A 25,179-nucleotide genomic window follows, 5' to 3' on the forward strand; every position below is an offset into this window, starting at 1 on the left:
TTGTGGGGGGTTTCCACTGTTTTGGTACATCAGGGGTTTTCCAATCGCGAGATGGTGTCCGATCTCAATTCTAGCCAAAAACGTCAAATGGCGCTGCTTCCCTTCCGAGCTCTGCTATGCGCCCAAATAGTCATTTACACCCACATATGGGGTATCAGCATACTCAGGACAAATTGCACAATAACTTTTAGGGTCCTGTTAACCTTGGAAAAATAAAAATTGGGGGTGAAAAGATCATTTTTGTGGAAAAAAATGATTTTTTAATTGTACCGCTGTACGTTATAAACTTCTGTGAAGCCCTTGTGGGTTCAAAGTTCTCACCACATATCTAGATAAGTTCCTTGGGGGGTCTAGTTTCCAAAATGGGGTCACTTGGGGAGGTTTCCAGGGCTGTGGAGTCGGTAAGCCACAGTTGCGACTCCGACTCCTGGATTTTATCAGGCTCCGACTCCGGCTCCGGCTCCGACTCCTTCATAAATGGCCAATTCATAACAACAAATTTACTGTTGTAAAATATTAAACATCGTGCTTATTCAGTTTCTCACCATCATATAAGTAATCAGACCACTTAGAGCAAAAACTACGTTTATTAGAATACAATTAGAATATAGCAAATAACTTTTATAAACTTTTCTAAACTGTAAGTAAATATGCAATAAACACTTTTATGCAGTTAATAAGAAGAAATCTATAAATTTGTAAAAAAAAAAAAAAAAAAAGTATTGCCTCTGTCAGATCCTCCTTCATGGATGCCCTCAAATCTGATCTAATTATTTTGAGAGCAGAGAACAACCTCTCTACACTAACTTGTGTTGGTGGCAAAGCAGTAACCACTCGGGCAACATCTCTGACAATGTCAGAGGAATCGCTTGTTGCACTGTTATTTTTGATGAACGGTCAAATTTCTCAATTTCTTTTAGTGCACATGAAAAATTCTGCTGAAATGTACTGGCTGTGTTCCTTGATGGGGATGACTCTTCTATGCGGGAACGCTTTGCACGGTCCTTGTGATCCAAATATTTTTCGAAATTAAATTCTTCATCAGTTGATGATGAGGGTGAAGATGTGGCAGGACGACCAAATTCTTCTTGTTCCTCCTGACTGTTCTGCAACCCTTTCATCCTTACTGCTATTTCAAACAGAGCTTCTTTTCCTTTACTTAGCTGTTGATCATCTAGAAGAATCCGATGCATTGGGTCTACATAAACAGCTGCCAAAAGAATGTTATTTTGTAATAGTAGCTCCTCTCTCCGTTTCATTGATGTAGCAATGCCACTTGCAATTAACCCTCTTCTTTGGGACAGGTGAAACATCAGGTTCTTCCACTCCTTTAAGAAAATACCTGGAGTTAAGTCCTCTGCTTGTAATTTTTTAGTCACTGTAAGGCTGGTTTCACATTAGCGCATTTTCAGCGCGCGCACGGCCGGGGGTAGCTCCGCCCCCGAGCCGGCTCTCTGCCCGGCGTGCCCGCCCCTTGCTTGTAGCGCCGCCTACTAGCGGACAGCGGCGCCTGCGATCGGCGCACCCTATCTTTAGCATAGGGTGCGCAGATCGTGCGCAGGCCGTGCGCTAGTTGCGCTTTGACCTGCGCTGCGCACTTTTGACGGTGCGCCGTGCGCGCCAAAATCCGAAAAGTTTGATTTTGGCGCGCACGGCGCACCGTCAAAAGTGCGCAGCGCAGGTCAAAGCGCAACTAGCGCACGGCCTGCGCACGATCTGCGCACCCTATGCTAAAGATAGGGTGCGCCGATCGCAGGCGCCGCTGTCCGCTAGTAGGCGGCGCTACAAGCAAGGGGCGGGCACGCCGGGCAGAGAGCCGGCTCGGGGGCGGAGCTACCCCCGGCCGTGCGCGCGCTGAAAATGCGCTAATGTGAAACCAGCCTAAATGGGTGCTCTAGCAATTTTTCCAGCTCAGTCACCTGATTCCACTGACTTTCATTTAGCATCAGTTGAGGGTTAGCCATGTCTACAAGAAAGGTTTTCAGTTCAACCAAGCGCTGAATCATTAAGTAAGTACTGCCCCATCGTGTGGCTTGATCAATAATTGCCCCTTTTCCAGCACGTCTCTTCAAAATTGAGTCAACTTTAGGGGTTCTGGCAACAGTAGCCAATTTTCTCACCTTGCCAATCAGTGCAGCAGCATGTCCTTCTTGCAGACTGTCTCTTATAGCCAGCTGTAGCGTATGCACAGCACATGTGATGAATGAAAGAACATATTGACACAGTTTCAACAAGATCATCTAAACTATCATGTTGCTGTTCATCTGAAGCAACTTCAGTTTGCTCCTCAGTTACAATACTGTGTTCCTCTATTTCAAACATTTCTGTGTCTGTGGACCCAGAATGTTCTTCTAGCTGCTGGTCACCATCATTACTCTCATTCATTAGCTTAATAGTACTTATCATATTTGAAGCATTGTCAGTTACGACAGAAAGAACTTGCTCTTTTTTAAGTTCATAGTCTTGCAGAACCTTTTCCACCAAGACCTGGAGAAACTCACTGGTGTGATGAGCTTTGGTGTCTTTTACTGCCAATGTCTTGGTAACTATTTCATTTTTGTCACAAACAAATCGGACATTGATGGCAAAATAGTTCACTCTGTGACGTGTGCAGGCATCCATTTTAAGAAACAGAAAGCGTCCCTTGAGAGTTTTTTTAAGGTCTTCCTTTTGTTTAAAAGCTTCTTCGATTACTAATTTTCTAATACTCTCTCTCTCCAGAGAAACACCAAGCTTGCGGGCCATTTCCCCATTCAGACACATAAAAGCTGGTCGTGAAAATAATGAAATAGGCACACTATCCTTTACAACAAGCTCTATGATCTGTTTTTTAAATGTATCTACTGTAATTGTCACAGTAACTTTGTCACTGACAAAATATCTTGCAACTGATGGCTGCAAAGTTCTCTGCTCCTTTGTTTGGCTGGAAGAGCTGGGCACTGGTTCATTGGTTTGGATGCAGTCTTTCTCATCCACTGCTTTCAGTACTTCTGGATGAAAGCGCTGTAAATGTCTCTTTAGATTAGAAGCTCTGGTAGGAGCATTTTTATCTTTGCCTGAATATGCACTCATCTTGGCTTCACAGCATTTGTTTTCGTCTGGATCATTTGTCATACACTGACAGACATAATGTTTTCTATCTTGAGTGATGGTGAAATGTTCAAATACAGCTGATTTAATGTGATGCTTCTTTGACATTCTCAGGTTTTTAATTCTGCATTCACAATCCAAATGACAATTGTTTTTCCTAAAAACAATTGTACAAAATTATTGCCAGGTCGTACAACTGATATAGTGGTCAGTAATACTGTTATTATTCCTCATGTACTCACAGTTAACTGATGCAAAGTTTGTTGAAAGGATAATACTTCTTACAGTCTTCCTCTTCTGAGTAGCAGGCAGCTGTGAGATGCTTGGAAGACGCACACCTAGTATGATCTAGTCTAGAAGAGGAGCTTTACTACTAAGAATTTGCAACACATTTTCACTTTCAGTTTCATACATTGTAAGTAGGGGGGTTGGGGCAGCATGAGGTTAACCAAGTATAAGATTAGATAAGGGCAGTGGAGAACAGTGACACACAAGAAGTAAGAAATGTCTCTATCTCCAGCAGAACTGCTTATCACTGTTGTTCATAGTTTGATAGAACATATATATTTGAGTAACATTTATAAAATTCATATGAAAGTTCAATTATGAAATATTAATACATTTTTTTTAAAGCTGGAGTCGGTACATTTCTTCCGACTCCAGCCAAAACTAACTCCGACTCCACGACTCCGACTCCACAGCCCTGGAGGTTTCCACTGTTTAGGTACATCAGGGGCTCTCCAAACACGACATGGCGTCCGATCTGAATTCCAGCCAATTTTGCATTGAAAAAGTCAAACGGCGCTCCTTCCCTACTGAGGTCTGCCATGCGCCGTAACAGTGATTTCCCCCCCCCCCACATATCAGGTATCAGCGTACTCAGGACAAATTGCACATTACCTTTTCCAGTCCAATTTCTCCTGTTACCCTTGGTAAAATAAAAAAAAATTGAACCTGAAGTATTTTTTTTGTGAAAAAAAGTTAGATATTCATTTTTTTTTTTAAATATTCAAAAAATTCCTGTGACACACCTAAAGGGTTAATACACTTCTTGAATGTGGTTTTGAGCACATTAAGGGGTGCAGTTTTTAGAATGGTGTCACTTTTGGGTATTTTCTATCATATAGACCCCTCAAAGTGGCTTCAAATGTATTGTGGTCCCTAAAAATAAAATGGTGTTGCAAAAATGAGAAATCGCTGGTCAATTTTTAACCCTTATAACTTCCTAACAAAAAAAAATTTTGGTTCCAAAATTGTGCTGATGTAAAGTAAACATGTAATAAATAACATTTCTCACGTTTTTTGTGTGCCGTATCTCTGTGATTTAAGGGCATAAAAATTCAAAGTTGGAAAATTGCGACATTTTCGCCAAATTTCCGTTTTTTTCACAAATAAACGCAAGTTATTTGAATGAAATTTTACCACTGACATGAAGTACAATATGTCACGAGAAAACAGTGTCAGAATCACCGGGATCCATGGAAGCGTTTCAGAGTTATGACCTCATAAAGGGACAGTGGTCAGAATTGTAAAAATTGGCCCGGGAGTTAACGTGCAAACCACCCTTGGTAGTGAAGGGGTTAAAGCACCAGTACTGGCTGTTGCATAGCGCTCCACAAAAACTGAAGTGATTGTAACTGGTGCTGATCACATCAGTTTGACATCTTAAATGCCGCAATAAAGTATGAAAAATGCAAAAAGAAGGGAAAATGTCATAAGTAACCCAAACTTGGATTTTTTTTTTCTTCAGTACACTGTATGATAAAATAAGCTGTATAATAGAAAACTTCTTTTCCTGCAAAAAAAAAATAGTTATAGCTACTGAAAGAAGGTGAAGAACAAACAAGTTTAAAAAAAAAAACAAAAAAAAATTTCCGTCTTTTTTTTTTTTTTTTAAAGGGGTTGTATCCATGTATCTAGTTTAGACGTCCATTTTATAGAGGATATGTTTCTGACCAGTGGGGCACCCACTGTTCCTAGCATTGGAATGCACTAGAGGTCGAGCATGCGCACCTCCACTTCTTTCATTCTTAATGGGACTGTGGAAGATGGTTGAACAGGTTGCTTGACTCGTCTTTAGCACTCCGATAAAGAATGAATGGAGCAAAGGTGCTCATGATCAACCTCTGCTCCATTCCGACTTTGGGATCTGTGGGTGCTCCAGCAGTTGGACCCCTGCTATCAGGAAGTTCTCCCCTATCCAACAAAAAAACTTCCAAACTTGGTAGACTTTGTTCCAATACACATTCATTGGCAACCCCGTAAAAGCGCTAATGATTCTCCTTATAGCCAGGAACAACTATGATGATAGATACAAGGCGTCAAGAGATTAAAATAACCCATTATTCCTATCGGGGGGAGGGAGGAGAGCGAAGGCTCGTTATGATGCCCTGTAGCTGTTTTTCAGAAACATATAGAAATTCTGACTGAACTTGCTTGTAATTACAGATGAGCCCTTTCTCCAAATGATTCCCATGAATAATGCAACCAAAGGATGCAATGAATCAGTGGATGAAGATGGTGCCCCTTGCAGCTGCCAAGACTGCACACTAGTTTGTGGGGAAAGACCTCCGCCTCCATCACCTCCAATGCCGTGGCTGATTTGGGGTTTCGATGCTATGGTTGTTATCATGTGGATTGCCTATGCTGTCTTTTTACTGCTTTTCTGCACAGTAATCACTGGAGCCTGGTGCTACAGGTATGAGTACCACCTTTTCAGTTTGTCTTACATGGTAAGGCCAAGTTGATCCCAGTTTAGTGAGATGAAATGCTCTTTGGATAAACCAGAATTATAACCTCTGTGATCCTGTTGTGATGACCCTTGTGGGCTGCTTGAAGCTATGAGCATTGACTACACTATGGGAGGGTAGGAAATCTCTCGCCCTCATCTGCTTTGTTCTGTTTCCCTTATCAGTTTCTAAATGATAAACTCTCTATAACAGCTTTATAATGTCAGTGACGAACCTCTATAAAAGTTAATCGTTTTGTTTCCCATTAAAATGTGTAAATCTCATCCTTTCTTTACATTCTGCCACCACCAGGAATACTGTAAATGGGAACCAAGCTGACTTTGTTTAGAATTTTTTTTGTCACCATACGTTGCGTAAAAACGGGAAATGGCGTTGAAAGTAATCTTTAAGTTAAATATGTAAGTCCAGAAAATGTTTTATGTTTCTTGTAGATGGTAGTCTTCCGTCTGAAGACCTGGACCCGCACTGGCTTCAGTAATGACAGCTGGATGCATTGATTGAAAAGTTTTTAATGTCGGGATCACAAGTATTCTACAACAAAAGGAAAAATTCACAATCAGTCAACAACTGTTAGCACATTAGACACCATGTATTGAGCCAAACAGGGGTCTTGTTCATGCACTTCTTAAAGACCCCTCTGTAGGATGATATGTGGCATCTTGTGTATTTATAACACCATTATTATATTCTAGAAAATAAAGTTCAATTTCTGTTACAAAGTAGCCCACCAGTATTACAAGAAAATTTTTTTATTTTTTTTTACAAAAACGGATTGGCGTCTCTGAACCAAAATTTTAATTGCATGGTCTCCGTTGGCCATGGGATGAGTGGCTCTTTCTTGTAGGTGGTTCCTTTCTCCGTCTGTCGCTAGCCGTAGTTTTCTTGACCTAATAAGGGAAGTGAATCCCTACACACACTCCTGGTAGGGATGGGATAAGTAAGCCGTTGGGTATCTCCACTTCAGGAAATAGCTGAACTTCCAGCTTTTACCTGGAGTATCATTTAGTTTTACAGCAGCCAGTATTGACAGCAGCATGATTTTGACAGATTTTCACATGTCCTTTTTCTTTCAGGAGAAAGAAGATAGTTTCAGAATACGCCCCAATAGACACCACATTGGCCTATTCAGTCAACTACGCACCTATTTCAGGTAGGACTAAAATGTACAGCTAGAATAGGGGAGTAATTTTTTAGTGTGATCAGCGACCCAGAAATGTTAATGCACATATGCTGCAGCACAAGTCATGAGATTATTATAGTAATGCACATTCCTTAGCGATATCATTACGGTGCACGATCTTACATATTTATTAACAGACTAACCCTTTAATTAACATTCTATCAGTTTGAAGTGCCAACAGGGGGTTGTCTACTAACCTAAACTGCTACATTTCTCTTAAAGCCCTACATTAGATGCTTAGTCTGACAGACATCTCAATTGACTGAACTCGTATACCCGTTCCAAAATGCAGCAGCAGATTGGATGCCTGACCTCTGCTCTATTCAGTCTCTGAGGCTGCTCAGTACTCAGCAGCACCAGAGAGATGAAAGGGCGCGTAGGTCAAGCATGGCACTGCCACTCCAGTCTGTGTATATAAATTCCCCCTTTGCCGATCTGTGCGTTTCCATGTGCTCAGACCTCCACCAGTCCCCAAGTTATGACCTAGCCTTTGGATAGTTGATAACTTGTTTTCACCGGACAACCCCAATAACACTTGTGCAAAATGCATTGGAAGTCTTGCCATAAACCTTTTTGTATTGATGCAGGTGAGCCTTCGTGCTGTGATAGAATTGGAGAGTGGCTTGAGAACTGTCTCCGAGTGGCTTTTACAAAATGGGGATCGTTTTGTGTCCGGAACCCCTGGACTGTCATCTTTTTCTCCCTTGCTGTTATTGCTGCGTGCTGCTCGGGGCTAAAGTTTATGCGTATTACTACGGACCCAGTGGAGCTGTGGTCTGATCCGCACAGCCAAGCTCGAAGAGAGAAGGATTACTTTGATTCACACTTTGGACCTTTCTTCCGCACAGAGCAGCTGATCATCACTGCTCCCTACACTAAGGGAGAAACCTTTTCCCCATATCCATCAGGTGATCCTGTGCCTTTTGGCCCACCTTTAACATTTGACATTCTGTCCCAGGTAACAGCCAATTGTTTGTGAAAAGCTTTGGTAACAAGGGCTGATAACCATTTGTATTCTAGCTGCTTTCAAGAAATAAGCCTTTTTTCTGCTTGTTTACACTTAAATGAGCACAACTGAGCAGTTTTATAATATGTGGCTTTTTACCTTTGTATAATGTGTTTTGTCCACATTATACAACTGATAATTAAAAGGATAGCATAGTATGGTGTTACCATTTTTTATTATTACGTGACTAATGGGCAACACACGTGCCGTTTGTGCTGTTAATTTTATAGCCCACAATTAAGAGTGATTCATATAGCAGAACATTTTCAGGGGTGAATCATCTGCTCACTGTAGTACCATCTCTAGGTTTACACAGACACTGGCTCATCAATAACGTCACGTCAGTGCACAGGATTCTCTGATTGGGCCCATCGTGCATTATTGGCTTCTCATGCGTGCAAGTGCTTCACATTACTAGTGCAGATCTGGTCCACTGACTCCTGCCTGACAGCCTCTATGCCTCGTGACGTCAAGCAAGGGAGGGGGCAGGGAATGGAGCTGGAGTGACAAAGGCTTCAGATCTACCATAACTTCTTGCATATCTATTCACATGGTGATTTCTCAGTAACAGACTGGCTATATAACTGTATTGCTGGACCTGTCTTTGAAAGAGCTACTACATTCATATATAAATGGTGGGGGGGGGATAACATTCTGCTGACAGATTCTCTTTTAAAACCTTGTTTGTTGCCAGTCTTAGTTCTTCACAGCCAGGAGCCCTTTATAGCACATATATGTTAGGGAGCCTTCTCTGCCAGCACCCAACAAGTCTCATTAGGTCGTACAAACCCTGGGCTGACCTAATAGATAAAGTGGAGCCTTTTCTTCTTTTCCCAGTCCAGCAGCCCAGGCCTTTCCTGGTTCTTATTCTGTTATCCTCATAAAATGCTATGTACTTGAATTGTTTGTTTTTTTTCCTTTTTTACTAACTGCAGTGTTACAGAATTGTTCTACTTTTCTTCCCCAGGTTTTGGAGCTACAAAATGCTATTGAAAACTTAACTGCTGAGTACCAAAATGAGACTGTGATGCTGAAAGACATCTGCTTGTCTCCTCTCGCTCCGTATAACACCAACTGCACAATCCTCAGCGTCCTAAACTACTTCCAGAACAGCTATTCTGTACTGAATCATACCGAAATGGATAGCTTTGATTTATTCGTTGCAGCGGACTACCACACTCATTTCTTGTACTGTGTGCAGTAAGTTAGCATTCCTTTTTTATCTAAACTCAAGCTCATTACCTTAGAGAGATCATTCTCCTCAATGCCTAAAGCACCATCGTCCTTTCTGATAGATAATCTATATACCACACGTAACTGAAGGTGGTCACATTGACCGAAACGTCTTTTTCGTGTACTACAATAAACCGCCTTACAAATACCTTTAAGTTGAGTGCTAGGTTCATATTTGTTTCTTCACACTAAGGCCACGTGCTGATTATTTTACTGTATTTTTTTTTTTTTTTTTTTTTTTACCTCCCTCCGTATCTGCAAGCCAAAACCAGGAGTGGAACAATCAGAGGAAAAGTATAATAGAAACATGTCACTACTTTACCCACTCCTGGTTTTTGCTCACAAATACTGATGTAAAATACTCACCACAAAATCTTAGAGTTTTACCCTAACAGCACATTGTATGCATCTGTCACAGTGTATATCCACAAAATTTGCCAGCTATGCAGGTTTTAAAGGAATATAGAAACAAGGACGACACAATGGAGTACACAGTCCATATTAATTGAAAAAATATATATTAAATGTTATTATACTAAAATGACAGTACATAAATAATTACAGTGGGGCAAAAAAGTATTTAGTCAGTCAGCAATAGTGCAAGTTCCACCACTTAAAAAGATGAGAGGCGTCTGTAATTTACATCATAGGTAGACCTCAACTATGGGAGACAAACTGAGAAAAAAAAATCCAGAAAATCACATTTGTCTGTTTTTTTTTCATTTTACTTGCATATTATGGTGGAAAATAAGTATTTGGTCAGAAACAAAATTTCATCTCAATACTTTGTGATATATCCTTTGTTGGCAATGACAGAGGTCAAACGTTTTCTGTAAGTCTTCACAAGGTTGCCACACACTGTTGTTGGTATGTTGGCCCATTCCTCCATGCAGATCTCCTCTAGAGCAGTGATGTTTTTGTCTTTTCGCTTGGCAACACGGACTTTCAACTCCCTCCAAAGGTTTTCTATAGGGTTGAGATCTGGAGACTGGCTAGGCCACTCCAGGACCTTGAAATGCTTCTTACGAAGCCACTCCTTCGTTGCCCTGGCGGTGTGCTTTGGATCATTGTCATGTTGAAAGACCCAGCCACGTTTCATCTTCAATGCCCTTGCTGATGGAAGGAGGTTTGCACTCAAAATCTCACGATACATGGCCCCATTCATTCTTTCATGTACCCGGATCAGTCGTCCTGGCCCCTTTGCAGAGAAACAGCCCCAAAGCATGATGTTTCCACCACCATGCTTTACAGTAGGTATGGTGTTTGATGGATGCAACTCAGTATTCTTTTTCCTCCAAACACGACAAGTTGTGTTTCTACCAAACAGTTCCAGTTTGGTTTCATCAGACCATAGGACATTCTCCCAAAACTCCTCTGGATCATCCAAATGCTCTCTAGCAAACTTCAGACGGGCCCGGACATGTACAGGCTTAAGCAGTGGGACACGTCTGGCACTGCAGGATCTGAGTCCATGGTGACTTAGTGTGTTACTTATGGTAGGCCTTGTTACATTGGTCCCAGCTCTCTGCAATTCATTCACTAGGTCCCCCCGCGTGGTTCTGGGATTTTTGCTCACCGTTCTTGTGATCATTCTGACCCCACAGGGTGGGATTTTGCGTGGAGCACCAGATCGAGGGAGATTATCAGTGGTCTTGTATGTCTTCCATTTTCTAATTATTGCTCCCACAGTTGATTTCTTCACTCCAAGCTGGTTGGCTATTGAAGATTCAGTCTTCCCAGCCTGGTGCAGGGCTACAATTTTGCTTCTGGTGTCCTTTGACAGCTCTTTGGTCTTCACCATAGTGGAGTTTGGAGTCAGACTGTTTGAGGGTGTGCACAGGTGTCTTTTTATACTGATAACAAGTTTAAACAGGTGCCATTACTACAGGTAATGAGTGGAGGAAAGAGGAGACTCTTAAAGAAGAAGTTACAGGTCTGTGAGAGCCAGAAATCTTGATTGCTTGTTTCTGACCAAATACTTATTTTCCACCATAATATGCAAATAAAATGAAAAAAAAACAGACAATGTGATTTTCTGGATTTTTTTTTCTCAGTTTGTCTCCCATAGTTGAGGTCTACCTATGATGTAAATTACAGACGCCTCTCATCTTTTTAAGTGGTGGAACTTGCACTATTGCTGACTAAATACTTTTTTGCCCCACTGTATGTACATAAATGGACAATACAAGGATCAGGCAATGATGGCTGAGGTCACCAATATAAAAGTTGAAAATGCTGGTTTGCCATAAGTACCGCACCTTGAGAAAGTGAGAGCAAAACGCACGTCGGTCGCGGTGGGCTTTGGTCCAGGTCTGCACAATATGGGTAAGCACTATGCTTGAGCAATTCATTATACTCCAGCCCATTGTCTATACACATGTTTTAAGACATATGCTAGTGGAGATGATTGTCCTTTAACCCCTTATTGCTGTTTATACTTATGACAAACCAGCATTTTCTACTTTTATATTGGTGAACTCAGCCATCATTGCCTGATCCTTGTATTGTCTATTTATGTACTTATGTATGTACTGTCATTTTAGTATAATAAAATTTAATATATATTTTTTCAATTAATATGGGCTGTGTACTCCATTGTGTCTTTCTTGTTTCTATAGATATATGTTGAAGTGTCCTTTTAGGGAGCCTTATCAACATATTTTACTATGGCTTTTGGTCTGGTTGGCTTCCCTTCTATTGGTATTGTGCTTTTTCTGGTCTACATTTATAGGTTTTAGAGGAAACCTGCATGTCTACAAAGGCTATTAACTTTCAGCTATGGGGTTCACCTGCAGATTAATAGCATTCTGAACCTGCAACTCGCCTGCACTTAGACTCCAGGTGCCAGGAGGAAACTAACTTTATTTCTCCCTGCAGCTTTCGGTTTTCAGTCATGGGGGTTGCGTGTGTAGTCGCTGCTCTGTGTATAGAGAGCGGCGAATGTAGCCATGCCCCTGGCACTGACTGAAAGCTGGCACAGCATTAGGGCCAGCTATCAAGTCTTTGTCGGAACACTGTGACAGCCGCTGTTGTCTATACACAGAGTGGCAACTGAACCCCTACTGGCGTCACAGCCATGACTGAAACCCTAAAGGAATAAAGTTAATTTCTCACTTCATTGGGGGACACAGGTTACCATGGGTGTTGCTGCTGTCGCTAGGAGGCTGAGACTATGCAAATAAGAAAGTTAGCTCCTCCCCAGCAGTATACACCTACCGACAGGCCCAAATTACCTCAGTTTTTGCTTAGTGTCTGAAGGAGGCGGACCTGGATCTAACACCAGATCCGCAGTATTTTTTCTTTACAGCTTTTGTGTGTTATTAATCCTTTCACCTTTATTTTTCAAATACAGCTCGTCGGGTAACAGGGTGAAGAAATGCTCACCCTGTTTTCCCACATTTAAGCGACCGAGAGAGCAGTGTGGTGTCACCCACATCGCCTACTCTCGGACCCGCTGGCAGGACTTTGTCCCTTGTCCCCGTAAGGGTGTTTCAGGGCGACTCTCGGTGGCCAGTCCTTGCCTATTCCCCTCCTCACCCCTCTCCTCGGAGACGGCTGAGAGGAAGACGGTGGTCACCGGTGGTGGCCTTCCCCCTTATTTTTAAGGGGTGACACCGTCTTCTGCGCCGTCGGGACATGGTGCGGGAAGGAGGATTGTTTTCCCAGGACCCTCTTCCCCGAGGGCTCCTGATGTCATCCTCAGCTATGAAGAGGAGCCGGATTCAAGAGACAGGTAGTAGACCTCCCCCGACCGCTAAGCCCCTGCAGCACCCACCAGTAAGCTACTGCAGCCCCTGCTTTTCCTCTCCTCATTCAAATTCCGCGCCTTTTTTCTTCACAAAGCACTCGCTGTCCGACATTTTTTCCTTACAACCCTCTTCCTCTGGGCTGTTATCCGGTTAGGCCACGCCCCCTCTGGCCCTTTGGGCACGCCTCCTGGCCGGCATCAGCCAATCAGCGCCTTCCTTTCATTCTCCAGCACCGGACCCGTCCCCCTGCCTGTTCCCATGTCCCGTGTCTCCCTTTACTTTCATAGCACGCTGGCCACGCCCCCTCCAGCGGGCCAGCCTATCAGGACGCCGCTTTCGTTTTCTCCGGCCGGACACGCTCCCTTCTTTTTGGCGCTCTCTGCCTGTCTGGCCAATTACTAGAGGTGCCTAGGTTGTTAACCCTGCCCTCCATCCTGCTCTTCTCGTGACTGAGTACACAACCTCCATCTTGTGCTCCTGCAGCGTTCTTCTCTGGGACCTCAGATACCAGCCTCCTCATCTGTGTTCCTGCGGGGGACTAGGTTACCTGCGCTACTGCTGCTGCATCGCTGGGTGTCTGGTAGGCTCTTCTTTTCTTACCCTGACCGGCTGATAACTCTCCTCAGCTGTATCTCCTCCATAGCGTTCTGCTGCAGTTATCACTTAGACTCTACCTATGCCCAATTCTGCAGGGGCCTCTGCCTATATCCCTACGGTAGTCCACTGTGCTTGTGCCCGCTGTAAGAGAAAGTGGGCTTCAGGCCAGCCGTACCCTTTCTGCTCGTCCTACAGTCCTTCCACCATGTCGGCGCCTCAGGACTCCTCTAACGCCCGGGATGAGAGCACTCCCCCACCTCCTGAGTGGGCCGTTGCCATGTCCCAGTCGGTTTCAGGTCTGACCGTTGCCATATCTTAATTGGTTTCAGACCTCACCAAAATCTCACAGTCCCTGGTACAGGTCCTGGAACGTATGCCACATCCCTCTGCTGCCACCAGTGCTCCGAACACCTCTCACAGTGACTCGCACGCACCTGACCATGACTTTCCCAGGGACAGATCAGGAGAAAGGACTAGGAAGCGGACTCTTTCTAGCTCTTCCTCAGATTCGGCAGCACCAAGGGTGCCCCTCACTGCCCGTCCCCCCTCCTCGGAGGCGGATGTCGGGTCAGACGTAGCCTCGCTGTCAGAATCTGACTCTGATGGTAGATAGCCTTATTTCTCGTTCGCCTTATTGGGGGACACAGAGACCATGGGTGTATGCTGCTGCCACTAGGAGGCTGACACTATGCACAAAAAAGGTTAGCTCCTCCTCCGCAGTGTACACCCCACCGACCGGCAGGGAATTCCTCAGTTTAGCTTAGTGTCAGTAGGAGGTGGACACGGGTCTTTTATTAGACCCTTATCTACCTCGTCGTGTGTCGTTCCTTTACAGGTTCTACGGAGGGATACAGAGTGAAAAGTCACATCTGTACTCCCACATGGAGTCTGCGAGTACGGCGTGTATTGCCACCCCGTATCCTTGCAGTTCTCCGCGGCAGGACCAGCCAGACGGACGCCGACACCAAGACGTGCCAGCGACTCCAGGGGTCCTTGTCGCCAGTCTCCCTCCCACTCGCCTACCAGAGCCTGTCGGTTGGATGAGACGCAGGAGTTCTTCAGTCCTAGGTAACGGATCGGGGATGGGTGAGTATGGATTTTTTATTTTTATTTACCTGGCTGCCCATTCCCGACGGACAGGGGGTGCGCCTCTTTAATGGCACAGGGAGCGGGCGCTGCGGTCGCTCGCAGTCGCCCTACGCCCATAGGCACACCATGCTCCATATTGCTGGCCCCCACGTTCCCCCTTTCCCTCCCCCCTTTCTGGGGACAGGGAGTACAGGGCCTCTTCCTCCCCTTCTTCCCTTGGACGCGGCTTCCGGCGGCGTCCATTTTCCGACCTCCGTGCCGACCCCCTGCTGACAGGCGGCCGCCGCAACTAATTTAGGCCCCGGCTTTAGTTCGGGCCTACCGCTGCGTCGCGGCCACGCCCCCCGCCCCTTTCTTCTAAGCGGGCTTCTCTCCTGCTCTTCCCAGGCCCTCCCACCGCCTGTCCTTCACCTGCCCAGCCTGCTATTGGCCAGAGGGCAGAGAGTTTTAACCCTGTGGTGTGCTCCGCCCTCCCTCCTCTCCTGGACGCGCGCTCTTTCTCAGGCAGGCGCCATTTTCCCAGCCTGTCAGCCGGACACCAGCTCGTCACCGGATATCACCATCTGCCAGCTGGTTTTTCGCTCAGGTGGTCTGTCGGCCGGATTTCGCTCTGACCTGCATCCACTGACAGTTCGCAGAGCATCGCTTCTGGGGACACCGGACCGTGAGTAGCTCTGCACTGCAGACTGACCCTTCTCCGCCCTCTGTCCCCCAACCTTCCGGCACTACCTCAGTTTTTCACTATGTCTAACTTCAGCCTGACGCCGTCCAGGGGCCATCTACTGCCCCAGGTGAGGGTGAACCCCCCCCCCCCCCCCCACGCCTGGCTGGGCCTCCTCTCTATCTCAATCAGTGGCAGACCTCACCAAGGTGTCTCAGTCCCTGGTGACCGTTCTGGATACGTTGCCCCTGGACTCTTCGGCAGGGCCAAGCAGGTCCCAAGTTATTCCATCTGAGTCAGCCAGCGTTAGTCGCAAAAGACCCAGCCGGAATCATCTCCTAGCCCCATCTCACCGCATAGCCCTTCTCAGCAGCCTCCCACTCGGGCCTCCTCTCCCGGGTCAGGTGAAGCGCTTTCGGACAGGTCATCTGAGGGGATTTTAGAGCTGGATTCAGACCAAGATGCAAACATGAAGTTCACAGTGCAGAACCTCATTGCAGCGATCCATCATACCTTCGATATTGCTGACTCCCCTGCGAAATCCTCAGATCAGGAGGTTTCGTTCAGACGGGCAGAAACTTCCTCCAGGGTATTTCCTTTCCATTCCGAGTTTGGAAAGATTTTTACCAGGGAAAGAGAGGATCCGACCAGACGCTTTCAAAGAGGAAAGCGTCTCGGCGTACTCTACCCATTCGCTAAGGAGCTCACGGACAACTGGTCTGCTTCTCCCTCGGTGGATCCGCCCGTGTCCAGGCTTTCCAATAATACGGTTCTCCCGCTTTCGGGCGTGGCGTCCCTAAAGGATTCTAATGACAGGATTATAGAATCCCTGGCGAAGTCTGCCTTCGAAGCGGCGGTATGTCCAAGCTTGGCTTCTTCCTGGGCAGCAAAGGCCATAGCCACGTGGGCAGACTACCTTCGTCAGGGCATCTTGGATAAAGCGCAACCGGAGCGTTTGGCCGATCTCGCCAATCAGATCTCCCATGCGGGGGACTATCTTCTTTCCGCTTCCTTGGATGCCGCATCCTGCGCAGTTCAGGCGTCAAGCAACGTAGTTGCAATTCGACGTACAATTTGGCTAAAGGCCTGGCAAGCGGACTTGTCTTCTAAAAAGTCCCTCACTAACCTGCCTTTTCCGGGGGTGCGCCTCTTTGGGTCCCAATCGGACCAGATTATTAAGGACGCCACCAGAGGCACGAGTTCACGCCTCCCTCAGTACAAGCCTCGCAGACCTCCACTAAGGCGTCAGTTTCGACCCTTTCGGACTTTCCGCCGTTTCAATACGGCAGACAACTCCAGCCAACAGAGACCGCAGGCTCGCCAGGATAAAAAGTTTCCTTCAGACCCACTCCTTCCTGGTGATCCCACTCTTCCCAGGGCAGACCGTCCAGATCTAGATCTGGACGGTCTACTTCAGCATGACTATCGTCGGGCACTCGAGGGGTCCTTCCAATTGGGAGATCAGCTTCCTTCAGGGACGTTTGGCTGGCCTCCGTAGAGGAAGCTTGGGTCAGGGAGGTCGTATCCTCAGGATACAAGATAGAGTTCGTCTCTCTTCCACGGGATCGTTTCTTCGAATCCCAGCCTCCAAAAGATCCAGCCTTGATCTCGGGGTTCTCTACGGCTATCGCCTCTCTCCTCAGTTCTGGGGTGATTGTGCCCGTTCCCGAATCGGAGCGCTTCACAAGGTTCTATTCGAACCTGTTTGTAGTGCCGAAAAAAAAACAAAAAAAAACGGCGCAGCTCGACCCATCTTGGTTCTCAAGCCGCTCAACAAGAGGGTCCGCCTTCGCCACTTCCGCATGGAGTCGCTTCGCTCGATCATAGCTTCCATGGAGGAGCAGGAATTCATGTGCTCAATAGACATCCAAGATGCCTATTTACATGTTCCGATTTTCTCCGGACATCAGAAGTTCCTGCGTCTCGCGATTCGGCAGCACCACTACCAGTTCATCGCACTGCCCTTCGGTCTTGCCACCGCTCCCAGAGTCTTCACGAAAATCATGGCTGCGTTGTTGGCTTCGTTGAAGGTCAGAGGTCTCGTTCTTTTCCCGTACCTCGACGATATTCTGATCAAAGCTCCCTCATTTCAACAGGCTCACCAAAGTTTGTCAATCGTCCTGGACACTCTTTCCAATTTCGGGTGGATCATCAACAGGAAAAAGTCCTCTCTGATTCCTACCCAACCTCTGGTCTTTCTAGGCGGCCTACGGCTCGACACTCGTCGGTTAAGGGTCTTTCTCCCACAAGAGAAGATTCTCTCCCTGCAGCAGGAAGTACGATCGCTGCAGATCACACGACTCCCGTCCCTCCGTAAAGCCATGAGGGTCCTGGGAAAGATGGTGGCGGCGATAGAGGCAGTTCCCTTTGTCCAATTTCACGCCAGACCTCTCCAGCAGGCCATTCTGTCGAGGTGGAACAGATCGCCTCTGTCCCCGGATCGCCCTGTTCATCTTTCATACCGGATCAAGCGGTCCCTCAACTGGTGGTTGACGTCGCCTCTCATTCTATCGGGTCGTTCCCTTCTTCCCATTCACTGACAGATAGTAACAACAGATGCCAGTCTCCTCGGCTGGGGGGCAGTGTTCCGCAACCACATGGTTCAGGGCCGATGGTCGGATCGGGATTCAGCTCTGCCGATCAACGTCCTAGAGATTTGAGCGATCCATCTGGCTCTCGTTCACTGGGAGAAACTCCTCAAGGGACTGCCTGTCCGGATTCAGACAGACAATGCCACAGCGGTGGCGTATGTCAACCGCCAAGGGGGGACACAGAGTGTCTCAGCTCTGGCGGAGGTGTCCAAGATTCTTCTTTGTGCGGAGATCTCCGTTCCGACAATCTCCGCGGTACACATTCCCGGCGTAGACAACTGGGCCACCGATTTTCTCAGCCGGGAGGGCCTCACGGCGGGGGAGTGGTCCCTACATCCGGAGGTGTTTCTTCTGCTCTGCCGTCGGTGGGGCACCCCGGACGTAGACCTCATGGCGTCTCGCCTCAACAGGAAAGTCCCACAGTTTGTTTCCAGGTCTCGAGACACTCTGGCAGTGGGCGCCGACACTGGCCGTTCCTTGGTCGCAGTTCGAACTCCCCTACCTGTTCCCTCCCCTGCCTCTTCTGCCCAAGCTGTTGAAGAAGATCAAGGCAGAAGGAATTCCAGTCATTCTCGTTGCCCTGAATTGGCCCAGAAGGTCTTGGTTCGCGGACATTGTCAACCTTCTCGTGGACGCCCCCTGGAAGCTTCCAGACAGAACAGATTTGCTGTCTCAAGGTCCGATTTGCCACCCCAATTCTCGGCCGCTCAATTTAACGGCGTGGCTGTTGAGACTGAGGTTTTGAAACAAGCAGGATTTTCCAACCAAGTAATTCAGACCATGATCCGAGCCAGAAAGCCATCTTCTTCCAAGATCTACTACCGTACTTGGAAGGCCTATTTCACTTGGTGTGAGTCCTATGGCTTCGCGCCCATGTCTTTGTCGCTCCCTTCAATCCTAGCGTTTCTTCAGGCAGGACTGGATGCGGGGCTTGCCCTCGGTTCCTTGAAAGGTCAGGTTTCGGCACTGTCCATTTTGTTTCAAAAGACGTTGGCTTCCCATCCTCAGGTCAAGACCTTTCTTCAGGGCGTGGCTCACACGGTTCCGCCGTACCGGGCGCCCGTGGATCCATGGGACCTTTAATCTGGTTCTAGGGGTTCTGCAAGGTCCTCCCTTTGAACCTATCAGAGATATTTCCCTTTCTCTCCTTTCTCGGAAGGTAGCCTTTCTGGTGGCCATCACTTCCGTCCGGCGCGTGTCGGAATTGGCAGCTCTTTCTTGCCAATCTCCCTTCCTGGTACTTCACCATGATAAGGTGGTTCTACAGCCTCCGCCCTCTTTCCATCCGAAGGTGGTGTCTTCGTTTCACCTCAAGGAGGAGATCGTTCTGCCGTCCTTCTGTCCGAGTCCCGCTCATTCCCGAGAGCGGTCCTTCAACAAGCTGGATCTGGTTAGGGCGATAAGGGTCTATCTGTCTAGGACGACTCCCTTCCGAAAGACAGTCACTTTTCATTATTCCAGACGGGGCGCGGAAAGGTCTCCCGGCGTCAAAGGCCACTGTTGCTCGCTGGATCAAATCGGCAATTTTGGAGGCCTACCGAGTTAAGCGTCGCGGAGCCCCTCCGGGATCAGGGCCCACTCTACTCGGGCAGTGGGTGCCTCCTGGGCGGTACGCCACAGAGCTTCCGTGCTGCAGCTTTGCAAAGCTGCATCCTGGTCATCGGTTCACACGTTTGTGAAATTCTGCAGAGTCCACACCTACGCTTCGGCGGACGCCAGCCTAGGTAGAAGGATTCTGCAGGCGGCGGTGGTGAGTCCGCTGGCCTGATGGAAGTTTGTTTCCCACCCCAGGGACTGCTTTGGGACGTCCCATGGTCTCTGTGTCCCCCAATAAGGCGAACGAGAAAACAGGATTTTTAAGTTGCTTACCGTAAAATGTGTTTCTCGGTGCCTTCATTGGGGGACACAGCACCCTCCCATGTTCTACAACTCCTGTCCTTATGTTTGTTGGTTATTTACAGTTGAGTTGTCTGTTCTGTTTTTCAATCTATTCTGTTGCTTCTACTGCTTTCTCACTAACTGAGGAATTCCCTGCCGGTCGGTGGGGTGTACACTGCGGAGGAGGAGCTAACCTTTTTTGTGCATAGTGTCAGCCTCCTAGTGGCAGCAGCATACACCCATGGTCTCTGTGTCCCCCAATGAAGGCTCCGAGAAACAGATTTTACGGTAAGCAACTTAAAAATCCTGTTTTTGGCTATTGTACAAACGCTCGAAATTGAGGAAAATGCTACTGCTCAGGACCAATCCGTTTCTTTCAAACGGGTAAAACGCCCTTCCAAGCTTTTTCCCAATCACGAGTTTGACATCACTACCTCTAGAAACTGGGAGAATCCCGGAAAATGCTTCCTGGGAAGAAAACATCTGGACATCCTTTACCCCTTTAGTCCTGACCTCGTTAGCAAATGGTCAATCTCCTAAGGTGGACCCGCCGGTTTCACGTTTAGCATCTCACAGTCCTGTCCATTCCAGATGCGGCATCTCTCAAGGACACTACGGATAGACAGATTGAGGCCTTAGCCAAGTCAGCCTTTGAGGCATCAGGCACTTCCTTTTGCCCTAACTTTGCCTCCTCATGGGTGGCGAAAGCAATATCTGCCTGGGCCAAGATACTCCATCGAGGCATTGTGGCAGCAGCTCCCCCAGAGGAGCTAGCAGATTTAGCAGATCAAATTGCGCATGCTGGTAAATATTTGTTGAACGCCTCCCTGGATGCTGCGGCTTGCTCAGCAAGAGCTAACAGCAACATTATTGCTATTCGCCGCATCCTTTGGTTGAAGGCTTGGAACGCAGATCCGGCTTCCAAAAAAATCTCTCACTGGCCTTCCTTTCCAGGGCGCCAGACTATTTGGGGCCAAGCTAGACCAGATCATTTCAGATGCCACCGGAGTCAAAAGTACTTCTCTGCCCCAATCCAGGCCAAGACGCACCTTCAACAGAAAGGGCCCTCAGCCTTTTCGGCCTTTCTCTTCCTCAGGCGGATCCTCTCAACAGGACCGTCCGTCCGCTCAGGGAGAAAGAAGAAAAACCTTCCTCCAAACCTACCCCTCGCTGGAGGTCTAGGATCTGCCCCTCTAAGCCCTCCGGTTCTCGCGGCCACAGATTTTCCGCTAAATGACGGGTCACCCCCACCTGGGAATCTTTCCAGGGTGGGAGGCAGGCTTCTTCTTTTCAAGGAAACTTGGTTGGCGATGGTCGATGACGCCTGGGTTAGGGAGGTTGTCACATCAGGCTACAAAATAGAATTTTCTTTGCCCCCAAAGGGACGTTTCTTCCTTTCTCGTCCACTAAAACAGCCCTCTCATGCCCCAGGGCTTTCCCAGGCTGTCTCGTCTCTCCTAAACTCAGGAGTGATCGTACCCGTTCCTTGGCACGAACGGTTTTTCGGGTTTTACTCAAACCTGTTCATAGTCCCAAAAAAGGACGGTGCCCTTCGACCTATCTTGGACCTCAAGCAGTTGAATCGTTACCTTCGTGTTCGCCATTTTCGAATGGAGTCCTTGCGCTCAGTGATCGCCTCCACGGAACCGGGGAAATATCTTTGCTTTGTGGACATTCAGGACGCTTACTTGCATGTTCCTGTTTTGTGTGCAGCATCAGAAGTTTCTCAGATTTGCCATACAGGAGTGTCAAAAGTTCACAGCTCTCCCATTCGGTCTAGCGTCCGCCCCCCAGAGTCTTCACGAAGATCATGGCGGCGGTCATGGCCATCCTTCGTTCAAAGGGAATTCTTATAATCCCTTCTCGACGATCTCCTGTTCAAGGGTCCATCTCGCCGAGACTGCAGTCACAGCCTCCAGATCACTCTGGACACGCTGCATCGCCTCGGCTGGATAGTCAACAAAGAGAAGTCTACCCTGATCCCAACTCAGCGTCTTGTATTTCTGGGCATGGAATTCGACACCAGCCAAGCTCGAGTTTTCCTTCCAAAGAAGAAAATTTCATCCCTCCAACAGGAGATCAAAGCCCTAAAGCGCCCGGTCCCTCTTCCCATTCGGCTCTGCATGAGAGTCCTAGGGAAGATGATTGCTTCCTTCGAAGCAGTGCCATATGCCCAGTTTCACTCCCGCCCTCTCCAGCTGGTCCTCCTGTCTGCTTGGGACAAGACGACATCCTCCCTGGACCGCCCAGTGCTTCTGCCTCTCAAGGTGAGGCAATCCCTAACCTGGTGGATGTTTCCCACCTCGGTCCTACGCGGGAGATCCTTCCTTCCCATTCGATGGCAGGTCATCACCGATGCCAGTCTCCTGGGTTGGGGAGCAGTTTTTCACCACCTCATGGAGCAGGGCCGCTGGGATGCTCAGGAAGCTATCTTACCAATCAATCTCTTGGAGATCAGGGCAATCTTTCTTGCCCTCATCCGCTGGTCGGTCTGCATCCAGTCGGACAACGCCACGGCCGTGGCGTACATAAACCACCAAGGCGGAACTCGCAGCAAGCAGATCATGCTGGAGGTGGCAAAGATTCTGCGTTGGGCGGAAAGCCATGTTCCCGCCATATCAGCCGTACACATTCCAGGTGTGGACAACTGGAAAGTCAATTTCCTGAGCCTTCAAGGGCTCGTGTCAGGCGAGTGGGCTCTCAACCCCGATGTCTCTCACCAAATTTGTCTAAGTTGGGGCTTTCCGGACATCAACCTCATGGCATTTCGAGCAAACCACAAGGTTCCCCAGTACGTAGCTAGGTCTCGAGATCCGATGGCTATCGGTTGCGATGCTCTGGTAGTCCCGTGGTCCCAGTTTCGCATGCCTTATCTGTTCCCACCTCTTCCCCTGATCCCAAGAATCGTGAAAAAGATAAAGGCAGAAGGGGTTCCCGTTCTGTTAATAGCTCCAGATTGGCCACGAAGGGCCTGGTATGCGGAGCTAGTAAACATGCTCTCGGACGTCCCCTGGAGGCTTCCAGACCGTCCAGATCTTTTATCGCAGGGGCCCCTCTTTCACCCGAATTCTCGGTCTCTGAATTTAAGGCTGTGGGGCCACGTAGCGTTTTTTTAAGCTTTTCTGCAGCGCTTTTTGACAAGCGATTCTGCTGCAGAAATGCTTAAGAAAAGCATCAAATTCAATTTTTAATGAAAAACGCACATGTTGTGCTAATGATGCGTTTTTAACTGCTGCGGAAACACTTAGCGATAAACGCAGCATGTTCATTAATTTTGCGGAATCGCATGCGATTCCGCATACCATCAATTAGGTGGGCAAAAGCGCTTTGGAAAACGCATGCAAAAATGCTTGACAAACGCTTACAAAAGCGCGTCAAACGCATGCGGTTTCCTGGGATCAGGGTGTGCAATTCTGCTCAGGTTTATTCTGCTTCAGAATCGCTACGTGGGCACATAGCCTAATGGCATGGTTGTTGAGGCCACGGTCCTGAGAGACGCAGGTTTTTCCCACAAGGTCATTCAGACCATGATTCAGGCAAGGAAGCCCGCGTCATCTCTCATTTATCACAGATGTTGGAAAGCCTTTTTTTGGTGGTGTGAGGACAACATTGTGTTTCCTATGACTTTTTCTCTTCCTTCTGTTCTGGGTTTTCTGCAGACGGGTCTCGACTCCGGCCTTTCCCTCAGTACCTTAAAGGGTCAGGTGTCCGCTCTAGCTATCCTTTTCCTAAGAGATTTAGCTTCTTTTCCCCAGGTGAAGACTTTTCTTCAGGGCGTCGCTCACATAGCGCCTCCTTACCAGTCTCCTGTCGATCCATGGGATTTGAATCTTGTTTTAAGCGCTCTTCAGCGTGCGCCTTTCAAGCCGATTCAGGACATTTCTCTTTCCCTCTTATCGTGGAAGGTCGCCTTCCTAGTCGCTATCACTTCTATTTGGAGGGTCTCTGAGTTGGCAGCATTGTCCTTCCGTTCCCCTTTCCTGGTTTTGCACCAGGATAAGGTAGTGCTCAGATCGGTTCCGGCCTTTCTGGTCTCTGCTTTTCACATCAATAAGGACATCGTCCTGCCCTCTCTGTGTCCCTCTCCAACTCATCCCTTGGAAAGATCCCTGCACTAGTTGGACTTGGTCAGAGCAATTCGAATCTAACTTGCTAGGACTGCTCCTTTCCGTCAGTCCGACTCCCTATTTGTCGTCTCAGATGGTCATCGAAAAGGATTCCCAGCCTCCAAATCCACCATTGCTCGTTGGATTCGTTCAGCGGTTCTGGAGGTATACCGCGTCCAGGACAAACAGCCTCCTCTGGGGGTGAGGGCTCACTCTACCAGGGCTGTAGGAGCTTCCTGGGCCGTTCATCACCAGGCTTCGGCTTTGCAGGTTTGCAAGTCCGCTGTCTGGTCGTCACTCCATACCTTCGTGAAATTGTTCAAGGTAGATACTCACGCTTCTGCTGATGCAGGCTTAGGAAGGAAGATACTGCAGGCGGCGGTCTCACACCGGCCGACCTAAGTTCCTTTCTCTCAGCATTTCTTTCCCACCCTGGGGACTGCTTTTGGACGTCCCATGGTAACCTGTGTCCCCCAATGAAGCGAGAAAGAAAGGGGGATTTTTGGTACTTACCGTAAAATGTCTTTCTTGGAGCCTTCATTGGGGGACACAGCACCCTCCCTTAATTTTGTACAGTGTTGGCTAATGTGCCTTGTTTGGTTGGTACATAGGTTGAGTTCTTACGGTTGAGTTTCTTATAGTAGCTCCTTATACTGCTTTAGCACCAACTGAGGTAATTTGGGCCTGTTGATAGGTGTATACTGCTGGGGAGGAGCTAACTTTTTCTTATTTGCATAGTGTCAGCCTCCTAGCGACAGCAGTATACACCCATGGTAACCTGTGTCCCCCAATCAAGGCTCCAAGAAAGAGATTTTATGTTAAGTACCAAAAATCCCCCTTTCCACCTGTCAGCGGGGCTCTAAGTGCGGGAGCTGGGCAGGTATAGAACGTTATCAACTTGCAGGTTAAAGGGGTTGTCCGTTCCAAATCAATAAGTCTGCAGTCACCCTGTATAACTGCAGACTTATGAATCCCCCCAGCACTCGCAGTGTGTGCTGCGAGGATTCGCCGGTTTTTGACCTGGGTCAGAGGGTATGAGTTACTCGTACTCCCTACCAGTGTGCGCGGCCTTGCTCCATTGCAAGTGTATGGAGTGAGACAATGCCCACTAGACGGGCTCTGGCCTGGAGTATGTATAAGGCTGGGGTCACACTTACGAGAAACTCGCATGAGTCTCGCATCTCAATACCCGGCACTCGGGACTGGAGTGTGCGGCTGCATGTATTTCTATGCAGCTGAGTGCTCCGGT

At 47.7% G+C, this 25,179-nt stretch overlaps 1 protein-coding gene across 1 annotated transcript in view; it reads left to right on the forward strand.

Moving 5' to 3' along the window:
• The window catches only part of NPC1 (NPC intracellular cholesterol transporter 1), a 98,756-nt gene that overhangs the window by 41,692 nt on the left and 31,885 nt on the right, over positions 1 to 25,179 (forward strand). Inside the window, exons 6-9 of the mRNA XM_073550831.1 lie at positions 5,539 to 5,788; positions 6,914 to 6,990; positions 7,608 to 7,978; positions 8,994 to 9,226. Of these exons, the coding sequence (XP_073406932.1) occupies positions 5,539 to 5,788; positions 6,914 to 6,990; positions 7,608 to 7,978; positions 8,994 to 9,226 (931 nt within the window). The remainder of the gene's footprint in view (positions 1 to 5,538; positions 5,789 to 6,913; positions 6,991 to 7,607; positions 7,979 to 8,993; positions 9,227 to 25,179) is intronic.

This window comes from Dendrobates tinctorius, unplaced genomic scaffold (genome assembly GCF_039654945.1).
Source record: "Dendrobates tinctorius isolate UK_male_01 unplaced genomic scaffold, ASM3965494v1 ptg000171l, whole genome shotgun sequence".
NCBI classification, from domain to species: Eukaryota; Metazoa; Chordata; class Amphibia; order Anura; family Dendrobatidae; genus Dendrobates; species Dendrobates tinctorius.